The sequence below is a fragment of the Calidris pugnax genome, unplaced genomic scaffold, assembly GCF_001431845.1.
Source record: "Calidris pugnax isolate Ruff unplaced genomic scaffold, ASM143184v1 scaffold127, whole genome shotgun sequence".
Classification (NCBI taxonomy): Eukaryota; Metazoa; Chordata; class Aves; order Charadriiformes; family Scolopacidae; genus Calidris; species Calidris pugnax.
Window position 1 is genome coordinate 2,322,213 of NW_015090883.1, and position 17,443 is coordinate 2,339,655.

The following is a 17,443-nucleotide window of genomic DNA, read 5'->3' on the forward strand; positions in this document are numbered from 1 at the left end:
CGACTTCGTGCCAAAACTGAGGCCAGTCGTCGGGGTAGGCAGCGCCTTACGAGGTTGGAGCACCTGTGAGGAGGATGCCATCTACCGCCTCCTCGTGCCCCTGAAGCCCCCTCATGGCCATGCCTTCCGCCTGGAGACGTGCACCACGAACAAGGACAAGCCGGCGAGGAAGTCCAGGCTCCGCGTAGAGCTGCAGTGCACCTGCACGAAGGAGCAGCTGGCCGGGGACCTGCTGTGCTTTCTCCACCACCCCCAGAAGGAACTGAGGCAGAAACAGGGTCCCAGCCTCCTGGGCACCCTCTGCACTGGCCCCTACCTGGACGTGGAGAAGACCTCCCGCTGGTTGCAGACTCTGCTCACCAGGGCCTGGGCGCTTATGCCTCAGTCGACCCACTGCCAGCTGACGGTGCTGCCCTCCAGGACCTCCTGCGACCTCCGCCTGACAGATGCTTCTGGCAGCACCATCCTCATTGAGATGGTGTTTGGAGTGGAGCACGGCGACTCCTACGTCTTCCTGAGCTGAAGGGGCCATTGCCAGGAAGGAGCCGTGCAGCAGAGACTCAGCGCTGTTACCACCTGGACAGCGACTGCCCTCCCTGTTCCCGAGACCACCGTCCCTTTACCCTCTGTAAATACGTTTCAATAAATCCCTTGTTTGACCCAACTCTGGGTCAAAGTTTACCTGGCCATCCCATGCTTATGTTTCAGCCCTTGCCCTCCATACCACAAGGGTTTTTACCCATTTAGCTTGCTTGATTTCGGCACATGTTTCACAGTTGTGAATAATCTGTGCATAGAGTCCATAGTTAAATCCACCCCTCCGTCACGAGCCCACTTATATGTTGCATCCCTTCCTTCATCAACTGAAGTGTCATGGGCCCACCAAGCTAAGGACAATTCACCCTTATGTCCTAAGTCCAAGTCTGTCTGGAAAACTTTAGCAGCCTGATCGACTTGTTGATTTGATGTTCCTGAGTGGCCCAACTCATGGGCATGTGGGCATCTTGACATACCTTTACGACTAGTTTCCCTAGGCAGTCAGCAACATCTTGCCACAGTTCAGCAGCCCAACTCCTTCCGATGCTGCCAGTATTTCTTTCTCAGTTGGAGTACAGTTGGCCTTGGAACCTTTCTGTCCCCGACTCCAACACCCTAAGCCAGCCCAGCCCAAAGGACAACAGCCTGGATGAGACTACACCTGGCCAAAACACCTCTGAAGAGAAAGGGAGTGCACAAATTGTAGTAGCAGGAAGACACACTTTAACTTAGTAATATTTGTTCTGCTTCAAGCCTGGATTAGAAGGAACATTTTTTTCAAGTTGCCAAGTCGCCCTTCAGACTGCAATTGATACCCTTTTAGAATCCACAGAGTTACTGGTCAAGACAGAATTATGCAAAAACACTTTTTTTTTTCTGTTTATAAAATAAATAGAAGATTGCGTTCTGTCTTACAGCACGTAAGCTATGCTACAATGATGCTTGCCTTCATGAACTAATGAAGATATTCACTGCAATTCCAATCTGTTAGCCTTTGCTGTGGCGATCCGTATGCTCCGATAAAACGTTTAAGACACAGTCTGATGTTAGTCTGATGTTTCCTACCCAGCAATAAAGTTTTTTCTTTACGCTTCGCTGAATTTGGTGGTTTAGTGTTCATATTAAAAACAGCACTGGTAGAAGGTACTGGAAATAGTGCTTCCCAAATTCCAGTAATGACTTTTCAAAACTGAAGTCCATTCTCAACTACAAAGCTGAGTTTCCTCAATGCAAGAAAATTTAAAGCTCTTATCAGAAGACAGAAAGTTGACCTAGTCTTGTCTTCAGGACCAAAATACAAATTCCTTACTTCAACTTTTTTCAATAGCTGCAATGGAAAAGCAGCAAAAAAAGAATGAAAACAGAAAAAGAAGCACTCTTCTTTGTGAATGAAAAGAGGAAAACAACCGCTTAACTGCAGTTGGCTCATGGTTAAACTACTCAGCAGCTGTGATTTTATCTGTATCTTGGACAAAATAGGGAAAAAAGGTCTTCTTGTGTTGGGGATCATAATAAAATTATGAATTTCCTTAGTGATGAGTGTAGTAAGTTACTTCGGAATGTTTATATCCTTAGACGAGGATTTGAGTATCTTACTGCCATGTATAAAGTGTATGATGAGAGGTTTGTGGGAAGTGAAGAGTTGCACCTCTCTGTGTTGTAAACAGGTAAACTGAAGCATCGAGTAGGTGAAATGGCTTGGCTGCTGCTGCACATGGCACAAAGAGAAGCACCAGTAACCGAAAAAAGACACTACAGATCCTCTGTGGAAATTTTACTTTTGTTCCATGCAAGCTTCCATGCTGATCAGAGCTTTGGGCTCTTCCAGGATTAGGACTACGTCTATGTTTGAAAACCAGAAAAGTATATGTATAAAGAGCAAACTGCAAACATGAGACTTGAATAGTGGGATGACATCTGATTAAATCCTACATTTTTATTATACATTTTTAACTAAAAGGGGGTGTATAACAAAGTTACTGGTTAATATAGAATGTCAGATTATTTGTGTAGGTTGAGACTGTGTGGGTTTATCAAGGTATCTAATGGAATCTTCAATGCAAAGTTAATAGTAGCCCAATAAGAGATGAAAACCATTACCTAAAGAATTAAGGTTATATATAGCCAAAAGAATGGTTTGCAATAGTTGTGTGCACTATTAGTTCTAAATTAACTCTGCAGCTACTCAAGGAATGACCTGAATACTGTCACAGCCATAGCAATGACTGTCTCTGCTTGTATACAGCAATATCAAAAATATATGGGGATAGTGTTGGAAGCAAAAGGAATGAGAAAAAAAGCAATATTTGAATATTTGTAATATACTGGTGTAAACTGCTATTATTCCTTTCCTTTGGTTGCTCCATGTGATTTGGCTGATAGCCTCATCTCTCCTTCTAAAGATAATTTTCAGGGGATGATTCTTCACACCTGTCTCAGACCTGTGGTAGGATGGGAGGCCTTCATCTCAGGAAGCTGTTCTCCCTCTCTCCAGTGACTAGATGAAACCAAGACAGATAGTTTCAAGTAGACAGAACTTTTTGATGACAACTTAGATCACATAAGTTCTACCTCCTGACTCAGAAGGGCTTTGTTTTTGATGGAAAAGCTCCAGAAATGGGCAAAAAGTATTACAAATAAGGGCAAACTTGCACATGAGAAGAAAATAGAAAACCTGGAGCCAGTTAGCTTGGATAAGACTTGCACATGAGAAGAAAATGGAAAACCTGGAGCCAGTTAGCTTGGATAAGAGATGAATAAGAACATGCATGATTGAAAGAAACAAAAAAGAGGATGCTAAAAAAAACAAGGAACATCAAACTAGTTCTTATCTTCTGTTGTAATAAAAGTACAAACACCATGTGAAAAAAATGCAATGAGGCTACACGAACACAGAATATACTATATAAATCCTAATATTCCATAGTATTCAGAAACGGCTCAAGCCTTTTACTCCTATGAGAAGTGAACATATAGGAAGTTGAATTAAGTAGATTTCTATTTAGATGAGAAAATAGGAACACTTAGAATATAAGGCAGCCACATATCAATGGGCACTGGGAAGAATTCACATTCCTCTGTGAATGCCTGCTTTAATACTTCGGACAACAGGCAAATACTGGTATTTTTCCTGAAGTATCTCCTGTTGGTAACTGTCAAAGGCTGGGTACAAGACAAAACCAATGATTTGATTGAGTATGGCAATTTTTGTGTTTACATTCTTTATTTCTAATGTGAAAACATAAGGTGAAAGGGAAAGTTAGTTCATTTCAGACGCTATTCAAATGGATTAGGTTTTGCATTAAATCCTCTTATGGTGTTAGAGGGTGCAGTTGTACCAGAACATTTATCCATAAAATGTGAAGTAGCTTTCTATAGATGGCTGAAGGAATGTATACATTTTGAAGAATGTGAAGTTCCAGTGAAAAATTATACTCTCCGAGTCAAATCAGTTTCTTCTTTTGAAAACATCATCTTATTATTTTTATTCTTCCTCACTTCCTTGCTTATCTATTGCAGTCATATCTCAATAGCAGAGAAAAAACTATAGAACTGATTCTTGAAAGAAAAAGGAATTTTACAAGTCAGCAGAAGATTTTAAGTGTAAATTCTCTGAGTTTCTCACTTCTTTAGAGCTTTTTTTAAGTTAATTCATCTGCGGCCATCCCCTATGACACCAAGGAACATAGCTTTTAATGAAACTTATTATAGAGTATTATATTCATAAGGTAGCATATACCTGGTACACACACATTTGCTTTCAGTGGTGACAGCATGCACTTCCCAGTAGTGGGAGTGCGCAGAAACAGAATATTTTCCATAGACTGGTAGATAGCCTTCTTTTCCTTTAAGAATTTTGAATGGGAATGTGTTGTTTCTCTTTCTGAGTCATAGCATATGCTGGTATTGTGCGTCTTGAAATAACTTAAATATGATATTGGTAAAACTAGGTTATTCTTCTATGTGTATAAAGTCTTTTTCTATCATTAAGAAAGGCAGTTTAATGAAAATATAGTTGGGCCAGTGTAGAATAATGGATTCTATAAAAGATATTTATTTTGTAAGTTCAGTAAATACCTAGGATTTCTTCTGAATTTATGACTTCTGTAAATCTGAAAAGAGATTTACTTATCTCTACTATTTTCTTCTTAAACCTGCTTTTAGCATGTATTTATGTGCTTATGCTTTGATGCATATCTTTACTACTTCTTGAATACAAAACTGCTATATAGGAGCACACCTAATGAAGCATGGTGTTTGAATGATAGTTTAGTTCAATGTTTAAAGTATATACTAACATACCTTTTACTGAAATAGTCTAGATAGCTCACCTGGTTTTCTTTAAATAAATACTAAAAATTTCCTTTTGTAAAGAAAAACTATAACTTCAGCAACTGCACACTTAAAGTTTATGTTTGTACAATTCCATCTGGTTTTATCAAGGCAGCTTTTGAGGCATTTTACGTTATCCAGCTCTATGCTACCCTTATGTGATGCTTTATACGGAAACAGATGGTGAATCCAGTTGCTAAACAGGGAGAAAAATGAGAAGAATTACTCAGAAGTCATAAATATCTGAAACCTCAAAGTGAAAAACATTTGACACAGAGTTAATGCTATTTTTACCTCTTATACAATGTTTTTTTTCCCCAATAATAGTTAGTAAATAGAAAAAAGAAGCCCAAAAGTGATTTCAGATTAATTGCAACTAACACTTTTGTCAAGTTCATTTGTTTTTGAAATAGTTTCTTAAAATAATTTCCTACGTCCTCTGTTAATATCTAGAAAAAAGTACTTGCTGTGTTCTCAAATTGAGATGTATGTGCATAGAAAAAATGTGAGAAAAACCAGAACACTAAAATATCAAGTCTTTGAATAAAAGCATTTATTTTAAGGTGTCTGTCATGTGACATATGCTTACTAGAGTGCAGATAGCATCAGTGAATTCCTGGGACCATTTTCAGAATTTAGTATTACCTCCCAGTTGATGTTCCTTGAGATTTATGCCTCAACACAAATAATATAAGCCGGCCCATTAGTGCTGGAAGAAAATTTATGATTTACAGAGTAGAATACAAATACTCTTAGAAACTTGCATTTTTACATCACTTCACATTTCACAATCCCGTATGCAAAGTCATTAATCCATCACTGGAATAAAGGCACTTCTGAGGAGAAACGTGGTAGAAACGTATGGTAATGCAAGAATCAAGTTAGAATCAGTGCGTAAGACCTACCGTATGCAATTACAGAGAGTTGTTTAGGTAGGCAGAATGTGATGATCAAAGGTATAAGGTTGACTTCCTGCTTCAGTGATTTTTATTTGTCTCATGAGGGATTTATGTTTCATGTAATGCGAGACACAGAAACCATAGTGCCTGTACTTCTTAAAGTACATAGAAGACCACGTCTGTTCTGGCTAATCAGTAGTATGAATAGGTAATTACAAGAAGATTTTCTGATGCAAGTAAAATGAATTGAGAGATACGAATTTTTCATTGTGTGTAGAAATGTTTAAGAAAATATTCTTATTAAAAGCTGAATACATGCAAATGATAAAAACTCATGTGAATGCCAATGTTTTTACAAGGGGTCTTGGTGACATTTTATTTTTTCCAGTAGTGCACGTAACAAAATGGTCACATTCTTCCTTTTTGTATAAAGTATTATGGAAAAGTTGTGTATCTGAAGTTGACCTCAAACACTGAATCTTTAAAATAATGTTAAAGTTCATGCACATTTTAAGAAATCAGTTATGTAAATCTGAAGACAGAAGATGCAGTGTGATAGTACTTCACACCAAGTGAAGTATTACTAGAAATCTATTATAATTGTATCTCTGTGCTTCAGTAAGTCATGGTATATACTATTTCCAGCTGCTGTTAACACATGACAATATGAAGAACCAGAGCTCTGTGTTGCATGCTGTTCCCTTTATGTAGCAAAATAACTGACATTAGTTCCTATTTTCCATTGGTTTTGTTTTATTTTGTTCTTTAAGGGAATTGTGTTGTGGTTTGAAAAGCGTAACATAAGTTGAATGCTGTCCTCCCTAGACCACATACAATATTATAAAAAGAAATTAAATTAGTTATAAATATTTGGTAACCTGTATGCAAAACAGATCTTACAAATCAAGTTTGATCAAATGGTGCTGTGCTAGTTACTTTAGTGGTATTTTTGCTAGTTTTCTTCTTCAAACTAGTCTTTTAGACTGCATGCAAGTCTGATTTACAGCACAACACAATGTTAATTCCGTGTTTAATCAGCCACTGAGGAGTATGTGGTTAAAACATTTCAAAACATTTCACAGTAATAGACAAGCTTTTCCAAAGTATTTTAAAATTAAAATTGAAAATGTTAGAGTGGACTCAGCAAAGTTACCTGATAGGAAAGTCATGCAGTCATTTTCATGCTCTTTTAAATACATTGTAGAAAGGAAACTGCAGTGAGTTATTTATGAAGTGATGTTCTGCTGCTTGCTCTGGAGAAAGGTGGTGTTAATGGTCCATGGGAACAACACTGGCAGTTCCTGCATGTCCCGTTCCTTGGGACACCCAGACATGCCTTCCTCTTGGGCTCCGTCCCAGCGCGTTAGCAGCAAAGAACTCCAGCGAGTTGACAAGTAGGTTGTACTTTTCAAACGTCCTCAAGGGGTCCTTGAAAATCCCTCTTGGGCAATCGTGTCTCCTTTTCCAGCAGTCTGCGTCGAAGTTGCTTGGGTATCCATCATTTATTGAGTGTCATCTGTCTGCACCTTTGGTCTGGGAATCACATCTAGGATTTCATTAGAATATATCTGTGAATGTACAGTCAGAACCACACTGTATCTTGTCCCATCCAGCCCCATGTGGATATATCCTCAGCATCCAGGATTGGCAAATATGTATTAATCTCCACTGCATTAGTTCTGGAGTTACAAATCCTCAGTGCATCAGATGATATGAGCTCCTCACTGTCAAAGACTGCATCAGCGCACTCATCTATGACACCACCTGTTCAAGTGGTCACTTTTCCTTTATTGTGTCTTTCGTTGGACTTCCTCTTACTGTGAAATTTCTCTGTTACTGGAAACATAATTTTCCTCGTCATTATACTTCTCTTCTAGCTGGATCATAACGTACTAGAATACTGTTGAGCACTAAGTGAAAAGCTCTTCAGAATAGCTGTTCTTAAAGGATTAAATGATTATCATCTCTGTCCCGTTTCTTTCATCTTATAATCAACTTCAAGATGGTACTGAATAGCTCAGTTGAAGTGGTTATATATTTGAAATAGAAATTATTTGATCTTCTTTTTGGTATCACAGTGTTTAAGACAGATGGATTTTTTTCCATTAATGTTAATATATTTATGGTTCCTTGTAACTGTTCCCTTATTCGAAGCCTTGAGAGACATTTAGAGTGTAAATCTGCCTAACAGGAACTGACAGACTAGAGGTAAGATTTCAAACTCTTTTATTTGCATTGACTCTAATAAACACAAGAATTTAAGAAATATTTCTGTACCTGAATCAGGTGTAGAGAATGGGAACTTGATGCCCCAGGGAAGGCTTAATGGGGGACAGAACCTTTCACTTGAATGATTATCAGTTTTCAAAAGCTTTTATTACATGATTATATAGTTGTTAGTATTCCTAAGGTAAACTGATTAAGAACAGTTTTGTTGCTAAAACTTATATTTCAGTTAATGTTATATGCTATCCATTTCAATAACTTGTACAGAGACACTAAGATTACTATGTCCCTGAAGAAATTTTCATTTGTATTTGTTCTTTGCTGAATAGAGTGTTTCTGGATTTTCAGTCCCTTTTTTAATTTAATCTGTGCATGTGAGGTATGTCATGAGAAATTCATTTTTTTTATATCACCTTAAAATATTACTGTCTAATAAAATTTAAATGGAATTACTAAAAGTGCCTAACACAGACATTAATTTCTGTGTCTCTTAGGCATCTAGAATTCTGTCTCACTGAAAATAAGTTGCACTTTGGTCCCAAAACTTTTTAAATGTTTTGGAAATTTTTATGTTGCCTCTTAGTATTTTGCTCTTTTCCTAAAAGTTTCTAAAACACATTCCTCCATTGCATTTTTTTTAGAAATTAGATTAATCACCACTGACATGGAATATTCTGGTTCCTGTAAGACTTGCAGTGTCACTAAGTTTGGAAGAAGCTGCAAATGCTCTTCTACTCAGATATTTATACATACCTCATTATCTTTGTAGCTGAGTCATTTCCAGAACAAATAGGGGTATCACTTAAGCGTGATTCTATTTTCTTTCATTGCCTCCTACTACAGCAAACAAAAACTTGTTAGATTTTTGTGAATTGGTTTCAATCTGCTCTGTTATTATTACAAAAGAACTAGTTATTGAGATGAAGATCCAAAGAGTACATCTTGTACTCAATAGCAAGTGATGATGCTTTAGATGTTATGAGCATTTGTTCAATTGCTTTAGACTATTCTCAGTCAGAGCTCTATCTACAGCACAAAATAATCTTTGTCCTTAATGGGACAGAGCTGCAGGTTCTCAGCTGAGCCTGTAGTTATTCTGTTCCTGGACTACTGGCCACCTTAAAGGTAATGACAAAGACATATAACTTGGCTCAGTATTTTACAGAAGCCAGTGTAAGATGAAAGCAGATTTGATGTGCTTATAGTACCCTGGGTTGCAGCGGAAATGTGCTGCTGTGTTCTGTACTATTTTGAGTTTCCTAAGGGCTAATGGCTTCGTGCCCAGGATATTGCATTGCTGTAGTCCGGCTGAAAGGTGACAAAAGAATGCATTACAGAGGCCAAAACATCAACAGTAAAGACAGGATGAATTCTTCTACCTGTTTTAGAGTTATTGTCAGAGAGAGAAGTCCAGGATTAGTTCTAAATTATAGACTGACTTGCTTAAATGGGGTTGTGCAACATCAGCCAGTAGGCACTTCACTGTGCCACAAGCTCCTTGAGGTGTTTCTTCCTGCCACCAAGTGTGACTTACTTACCTTTTTTCAGCTTCTGCTTCCACCTTCTGCTTTTTATTCCTGAGCTCAAGTACCGAGGCAGTTTGGTGACATTGTGTTACAGCAAGCAATACAATATGATAAAAGGGTGGAATTTTGTAATGCCTTCATAGTGTTTTCTCTGGAGTTCATGACACCTTTCCAGTTCTTTCAGTCTCTGTGTCTGTATTTTAAATAAGGTTGAAGAAAAAGGGAATGGTGAGGTACATTTTTCTGCTGCTCCTCTCTGGTTATGGGTCTCTTGAAATAAACTGTTTCAAAACAGTCAGCCTCTTTTACATAGAGTTCATAGTTCAGTAGCTATGTCAGATGCTGTAGAGAGGCTGAAAAAAAGGAGCAGGGATGACTACGGTGCTCACAGTGTGGGTTGTCTGACAGAGACCGTAATGCTCTTTCTATCCCAGGTCCAGCAATAAATTCAGGTCATGAAAAGCGATTGGTAGTACCCAGTTGAAAGCATAAGCAACAAGAATATGATAATCAACTCCAGCAAGAACATCTTTTGAATGTGGCATTGGATTGAGATGCGTTTGTGTGTTCTTCTTCACTTCTGAAGCTCAAAGCATCAACTTTGCTGCAACATGGCAGCTGCACACGGATGAGCAGATGTGCGTTCGAAAGTATGAGAAACACTCAGGCTGTTCACAAAAGATAAACATTTAAGGGTGTGAGAAAATGACATTGTTCATCAAGGAGGACATGAGGACATTTGCCACTTTTTCAAAGTTTGCACCTTTGCCGCTTTGGACAAATAGGAGAGCTGAACTCACCACCTCTCAGCCTATTCATGTGTCCGTGACCTTCAATACTCAAATTCTAATCATTTTAGAATGATTGCATCCTGTGTCACAAAGAATCTACTTTGTCCATGCTAGAGCATTTTTTCAAGAATGACTTAACGGACGGAGCATTGGAACACTAACATTACTCTTTCTTTTCTAACATATGCATTTTAGTTGAAACTTTTCAGATCTGATCCTACCTAGCTTGCAAGCTCTGAGAGTGCAGCTTTAAATAGTAAGAAAAACATGAAATATATATGTGTGTGTGTGTTTTCCTGCAGCCTGCAAGTGAGCTACAAAATAGTATTCTTTTTTTTCAGTATCAGAATAAAAAATGTTAAGATATGAAAGACGTGAAAATCGGACACCATCTAGTTACATTGAATTTAGTTACTTGATAATGTTTAACTATTTGCACTTCAGGGAGACTGCAAATGACCATCTGCTCAAACTAGAGCTTTTGGTGGGTACATGCCCTCCTCTGCTTCTACCAAACCTTGGGGAGCAAGAGTAAAGAAGTGCCACACAGGAGATCCTTGGCTGTGTAAAGTGATGTCTAATGAGCCGTCTCAAGGATTCGGCAGCTCTGGAAAGCAGGGTGACCACTTGCCACCTGGAGCTTCAGGAAGTTTTAACCTAAATCCTCCCCTCAGTAATTCATTTGTTCTCTACTTTCAAAAAGAATTTTAAAAATCTCAACAGCATTAAAGTGCTCTTCTACCTTAATAGTAATATAATCCTATAACAATTTAAATGCTTCCTTAAGCTCTCCTACCTAACTGAAGCTTCTGACTGCTGGTACTCCAAGAGCATGTCCTGTTTCAGGAAGAAAAACCAGGGGGATCTTCATAATTCATCTGTGTTTACTAAAGATCAGAATGGCTTTTCTCAACACTTAGTTTTTTAAAGAAGTGAAATTAATATACGCATTAGTAACAAAACAGCTGTGGAGCTCTGCAGGAATCCCATCAACAAGGAAGCAAGCAGGATGAGTAGAAAGAACCAGCTGGTTAATCAGAAGAGAAGGCAGCTTGTTGAAGAAGCTGTCATTCTTGAATCTTCAATTGGTGGGTCATTTTGTCCTCAGCAGGTACTCCTTCCATGAAGTGTAATTTTTACTCTCACTGCTCAATCAGTATGACAGCTTTCGTTCTAAATGCAGTGAAAATCTTGGCTCTGATTTAAATTATTCCCTGGTGGTTTATTTAAAAATCTCAAATAAACATAATAGCAATAAAATTTGGATGTAAAAGATATAATCAATTTTAAACTCTGGATGTGAGAACTTAAGATGTTGAGATTATAAACACGTGATCAACTTCTGCAGTTTCTGGCAATTGTTTTCAGCTTATTTGGTGGTTGTAGTTCTTTTCTGAATAATTGTCAAGTAGTGAGTTTCTTGCTCAGAGCGATTCAAACTGTGAAATACAAGATTTCAGCTGCTGTAGACATACGGGTCTGTATCGTCATTGTATACTTTAATGCATATTCAAGTGATATTTCTGTTTACTCTCTGCAATTATAACCATATGGAATATTTATATGAATGTTTTTGTTGTGCAGGCTGGTACTTTGGAAATGTACATAAGAAAATGTTCTGTTCTTTTCATTGCTGTTTTCATAACCAGTTTGGACAGGATTAAAAAAGAAGGGCTTTTTCTGGTTAATATGACTTTTTCTGCCTTATGCTAGTTGCCTATTGGAGCCAATATTAATTTATAAAGCTGTGACCAAATAGTAGAAAAACATGTTTAACAGACCTGTATTTGTAAATTGTCTCATTTTTAGGGGTTTATTATTATTTTTTTATTAATAATGATTATTATTTTTAATTATTATTTGCACTCCTTAGCACTTGTCTGAAATAATTTAAAGCAAATGCACAACTTCTCTTTACTCACAGTATACACCCAAATAATGAGATAGCAGGGAACTTGATATATATAGATTTTGGAGACTGAAGATAGAAGACTGTATGAATGCTTAATCTCATTTGTATCACTACAATAAATAGGAGAAAACCACTGGTATTCCTGGTATGTCCTAAAACCAGGAAAATGTAAATTGCAGAGAAATTATGATTTGAAGACCCAGCTTTGTGTGCTTGGCATGATTTTGTCTCTAATTCAGAAGGACTAGTATATAATATTGCTAAGTCTTTCAGTGTGGACAAAAATATATGGACAATTAAGAAAATCACTCTACTTCATGGACTGTTACCGAAATAAATTAGGTATACATATGGTATATCTCATTACATCTTCATCTGCTTTGAGAAAACTCATATGTATATGTAGCAATGCATAAAATGTCATGTATTATGTCTCCACATGTAGGCATTTGATAAATTACAACTGTGTATGGAAAGCATGGGCCTCTGTAACTTGTTGTTTCTCATATTACCTTAGTTAACCGGAAAAGAAAAATGTTTGGAAACAAGTATTTAAAATTCCTCAGATTTCTAACTTAGGTTTATTTGCAAACAGAAAGTAGTCTTTCTATATTTAGTTATGGTAACTGTTAATGCTATTTTACCCAAACTTATATGTGTCATTAATGTTTTTAAGTCATATGTTAAACAATAAATTATTTGGGAAGTAAAGTAGCCATTTGTATCATAAAAGTGATATATATATGTGTGTGTGTATACATATATCTCTATATAAAGAAATACTGGTTTGGGAGGGGGAGGAGAGGGGGGTTGAGCAATAACGAAAGTGAACCCCTGCTCATGTAGAAGGCTGTGAGAAGCAACCTTGAAGTTTTCACTCTCAGTGGTATATCCCATATGTTATATTTCTTTTCCTGTATTTCATTCACGTGATACATCTGGTGTTTTCTCCCCACTGATCTCTATGAAAATTTCTGCCTGCATAAAATAGATTAATTGAAGACTTTCTTTCTGAGCACTAACTTCAGTTTTTTCAAAGTCAAAGGAAGGACCATCCATCTTTAGTAGTATAATTAATGACCTCTAAGGATGTTTACATAGTGGAGCAATCTAAGCTAGTTTTAAGCCACCTTCTTCCCTTGCATATACCTGATGTATGGCCATGGCATCAGAGATCTGAGCAGAGTCTAATTTATCCTGGCTTTTATTCATCTTTTGGGGCTTGTCCTGCTGAGCCAACTAGTTGAAAGCCAACTCAATGGCAGTCCCTGCTGGCTCTGCAGTGCATTCACTGCTCCTTTTTTTAAGTAATTGAAATGATGCTTAATTCTGATTCTCTGATTTACCATGTAGATAGATACTGAATTATCTGGAGAAATGTGGAGTAGAATTAAAATCTTTGATATATATTTTTGCATGCTTTGGACAGATATGGTGGATGAATGAAAAAAAAGGTATAAATCAGGTAATCACAGTATATTTCAAATTCTGTGCCTACATTAAGAGGTAGTACGTATGTGAGAGTCTTTCCACACAAAAAGAAGAAATATCATGGCCAAATTCAGTATTTGTTTCTATCTCAGGAACTAAGACATCTGACCATATGTAAATTGCTGTGGGGTTAGTTGCGAAAAAGCTTAAGTGACTGATTAATATACAGCTATTTATAAAATAAAAGGCTAGGATGTATTTGCATGTGGATACTTTTCTGATAAGTACTCATTTCAGTGAATTAATAAACATGAATCTTCAAGAGGCAACTTATATTAAACATTAGTCTTTTAGGTTATTCATTTACTCTACTCAGATTTACAGTTAAAATATTCCTGTCAGAAGGAAAGTGCCATTTATCTAATCCAGTTTCCTATAAAAATACACTTAGGTGATTTTGGGAGTCTTCAATTACCTAATTGTATAAGAGAATAATTTATATCTCACAGTCAGTAACTTGTGATGCTGATTATTACTCAATTTTCAGTGAAAGATCAGACAATCTACCTGAGGCACTACAAACCTTGAAATACCTATATGTATTTTACTAGCAGTGTTAAATGAAAACTGACCTGGGAAATAAAGATCAATATGCTGTGACATAGTATTTTCATAATCACAAGGATGAATATATCATTTGCTTCAGCTAGATGGAAATGAAAATTTAGCACTCCAAGGCCATTCTTGCTTTCAGATTACTTTTGGCAAGGTTCCAAAAATCTATAACATTTAAATAAATGTTGTGTTTCTTCGGATTACAGCAGCTAACTACTTACCAGTTTATTTGTCATTTATTTATCCCCCAATGTATCTTCCTAATCTCTGCCAAAAGGTTGTTCAGAGTGATTCTTAATTCAAAGAGTCATTTAGAGGCTTTCAAGGGTGCTGAACAAACACCATATAAAGTTGAGGGCCATTTTTCAAGAGCAGCTTCCAAACAGGCACACGTAGTGAATATAAAGGTCTGATTTATGCCCATAACTCGGATACTTCAGGTGAAATCCTTGCCTCCTGAAAATTAATGGCAAAACTTCCATTAACTTCAGTTAGCCAGATTGTCAGCACTAACTTCTAAAACACTCATGATCTTCCAGAATTAACTTCTGAGAATATATCAGAATATTAAAAAAATATATTTTGCTATTTGATTTTTATGCATTCTCTCAGGTATTTAAATCTGTACATTTACTTTGAATGAATTAATTTACTTGCAAATAGCGCAGGTTATAATAATAACTACTGTCATTAAAATAAGCTTTTTGTTAGAAAATCCTTCAATGGTTGATCTTTAAAAAAAAGATCCCTTTTATGCACCCTTTGATACATACGGTAACTGAGAAGGGTTCTTACATTATAGGGAGTACTAAATGACTTGCAGCTTCAAAACCAATAAGAGGTGGTACTTAATTATAGAGCAGGGGTTCAAGCCATGGGCTTCACATTGGTTCAAAAAGCTATTTGACAAATCTATGCGATAAATATACATCACAAATAATTACATGCAGACGTACACGCACAGTTTAGGAAAGTCCTGAATGTACCAGAGAATACACCAAAGGAGAGTAAACGAGGGAAGTATCACTTCCCAAATCTCTGGGTAAGTTACCTCAATAGCTCATCAACCTCATTTAAAAAAACAACAAAACAAAACAACCAAAAAAACCCTTAAAACTTATTTAAGTTATAAGTTTTCCAGGTTTGGCTTCAACTTGTGCCTATCATTGTGTCTTTCCTTGTAGGCTTAATGAGATATTTACTATTCAAAATATTTTCCATAGAGAGGTACTTGTGGTCTTGATTTCATTGGATCAGTTCTCCAGACAGAGTATTTTAATGTCTAGTTATAAGGCATGTTTTTCAACACTCTAATAATTACTTATAATTAGTTATTTTCTCAAGTCTTTTAAGTTCCTCAGTATTGTTTTTGACATGTGGGCACCAGAAAGTAGACACGCTATTTCATAGTTTTCCTAATGCTGTATTTTGCAATAAAATCAGTCCTGTATTTGTTTTATATATTATCCTGCTTATACATTCAAGGATCATATTCACCCTCTTATGTAAAGCATCGCAGCAGGACATAATCTTCATTTGATTACTGTCTATGACTCCTCGGTCCTTCTCTGTCACTGCTTTCCAGAGCAGCATCTCCATTTCGTAATTATGACCTGTATTCATCCTTCACTGGGGAACAAGTTTGCATTTCTTTGTACTATATCATGTTTGAGAGGACCTCTTTCTCCAAGAAAATGAGTCCATCTCCAGCTGTCATGTTGTCCCTAAAGACTTGATTAAGGGTGATCATTATCTCAAACTTGTCCTTATCTGAGAAGCAATAGAATACCATCATGTTTTATTCTTAATCTAGAGACAACAATGAGCTGAAGGAATTAATTTCATTTAAATATTTCCATAGTGGCAGGGTGTTGTTTCATATGTTTATGGCCATGGAAGGTTCATCATTGCAGGACAAGGCCTGAACTTTGACTGACCACGTCTACTTTATGGGAGGTTAGTAGTTCGTTTGTAGCACAGTTAAGCACTCGTACAGATTGTTTATTGCCAAGAGATAAGAGGAATCCTACCAAATGATGTTGAAAGTTCCAAAGAAGTGGGTGATGAGCGAATGCTGAGATCCAACACTTAATCAGTTTTTGAATTATTTAATTTTAACTTTTGTAAGTGGTGTATTTCTAGTAAGAAAGCTAGGCAGAACTAAGACAAATACTTTACAGAATACTATTTTATCAGCCTAATTTATAACTGCATGAAATAATTTTGCAAAGTTTGATAAGATCTAGCTCTGTGTGTTAATGGTGTTAATCGAATTGCCATCTTCTATCAACTTATATCATGGAAACAAATATTAACAGCTTTACTTTTCACAGACTTTTTTTGAGTATTGGAATATCCACTTTAGCATATACATTTTTTTCTTACAACCACAAGGATTAGGTGTTCTGTTAACATAATCTTTGTTTCAAAAGAGTCTGCTTGCAGCATGTTTAAGGTCATGGGGCAATTCAGGAAATTTTCAATATAAGTTTGTGGTGCATTGGGTTTCATGTTTTATGGAACTTTGAGGATCTCTGTCACAGGTGAATGAATTTTGAGAATTAGGAATGAGGTGTACAAACTAAATTTGTGCTTAAAGTGCTGAATTTGCACAAGTGATATTGTAATTAACTTTTAACTCCTGTCTAATACACATATTGATACTTGTTTTTCTTTTTAAAGCAATTTTAGATCTTCATATGAGATGAACTACACAAAAAGTATTTTTTAGTTCATTCATTCTTTGTATAGAATTCAAATGGTAGGACTGGAGCTCTTCCAAAACAATACTGGTCTGTTTTACATAATGTCTTTTGGGTTTTAAACACCAAATCTCTTTTCTTTTACAGAGAAGTCGATCAGGATTCTGATGGCCACATCAGCTTCAAAGGGTTTGAATCTGCAATGAAGTATGGACAAGATGAAGTATCACCAGTGTACTTTGCCTGAAGAATATTCTCTGGTGAAAAGACAAAGTGAAAACTTCAGATCTCAAGATATTTAAAAATCAATGAAACTTCATTTGTTTCAGCTGGCATTTTAAGAACTTTGACTGTAAGTGTAGCTCTGAAGAACAGCCTTTGAAGCTTTACTGTTGACAAGTTGGGTGTATTAATTTACATGTGTATGTGTGTGCAGAATATTTAAACTATTTGAAATCTCAATTGATTCCCA

At 36.6% G+C, this 17,443-nt stretch overlaps 1 protein-coding gene across 1 annotated transcript in view; it reads left to right on the forward strand.

Annotated features, from left to right (window-relative positions):
• The window catches only part of EFCAB11 (EF-hand calcium binding domain 11), a 58,456-nt gene extending 41,238 nt beyond the window's left edge, over window positions 1-17,218 (forward strand). The window contains exon 5 of the mRNA XM_014947009.1: window positions 17,119-17,218. Coding sequence (XP_014802495.1) covers window positions 17,119-17,218 — 100 coding nt within the window. The remainder of the gene's footprint in view (window positions 1-17,118) is intronic.
• The last annotated feature ends 225 nt before the right edge of the window (window positions 17,219-17,443 follow it).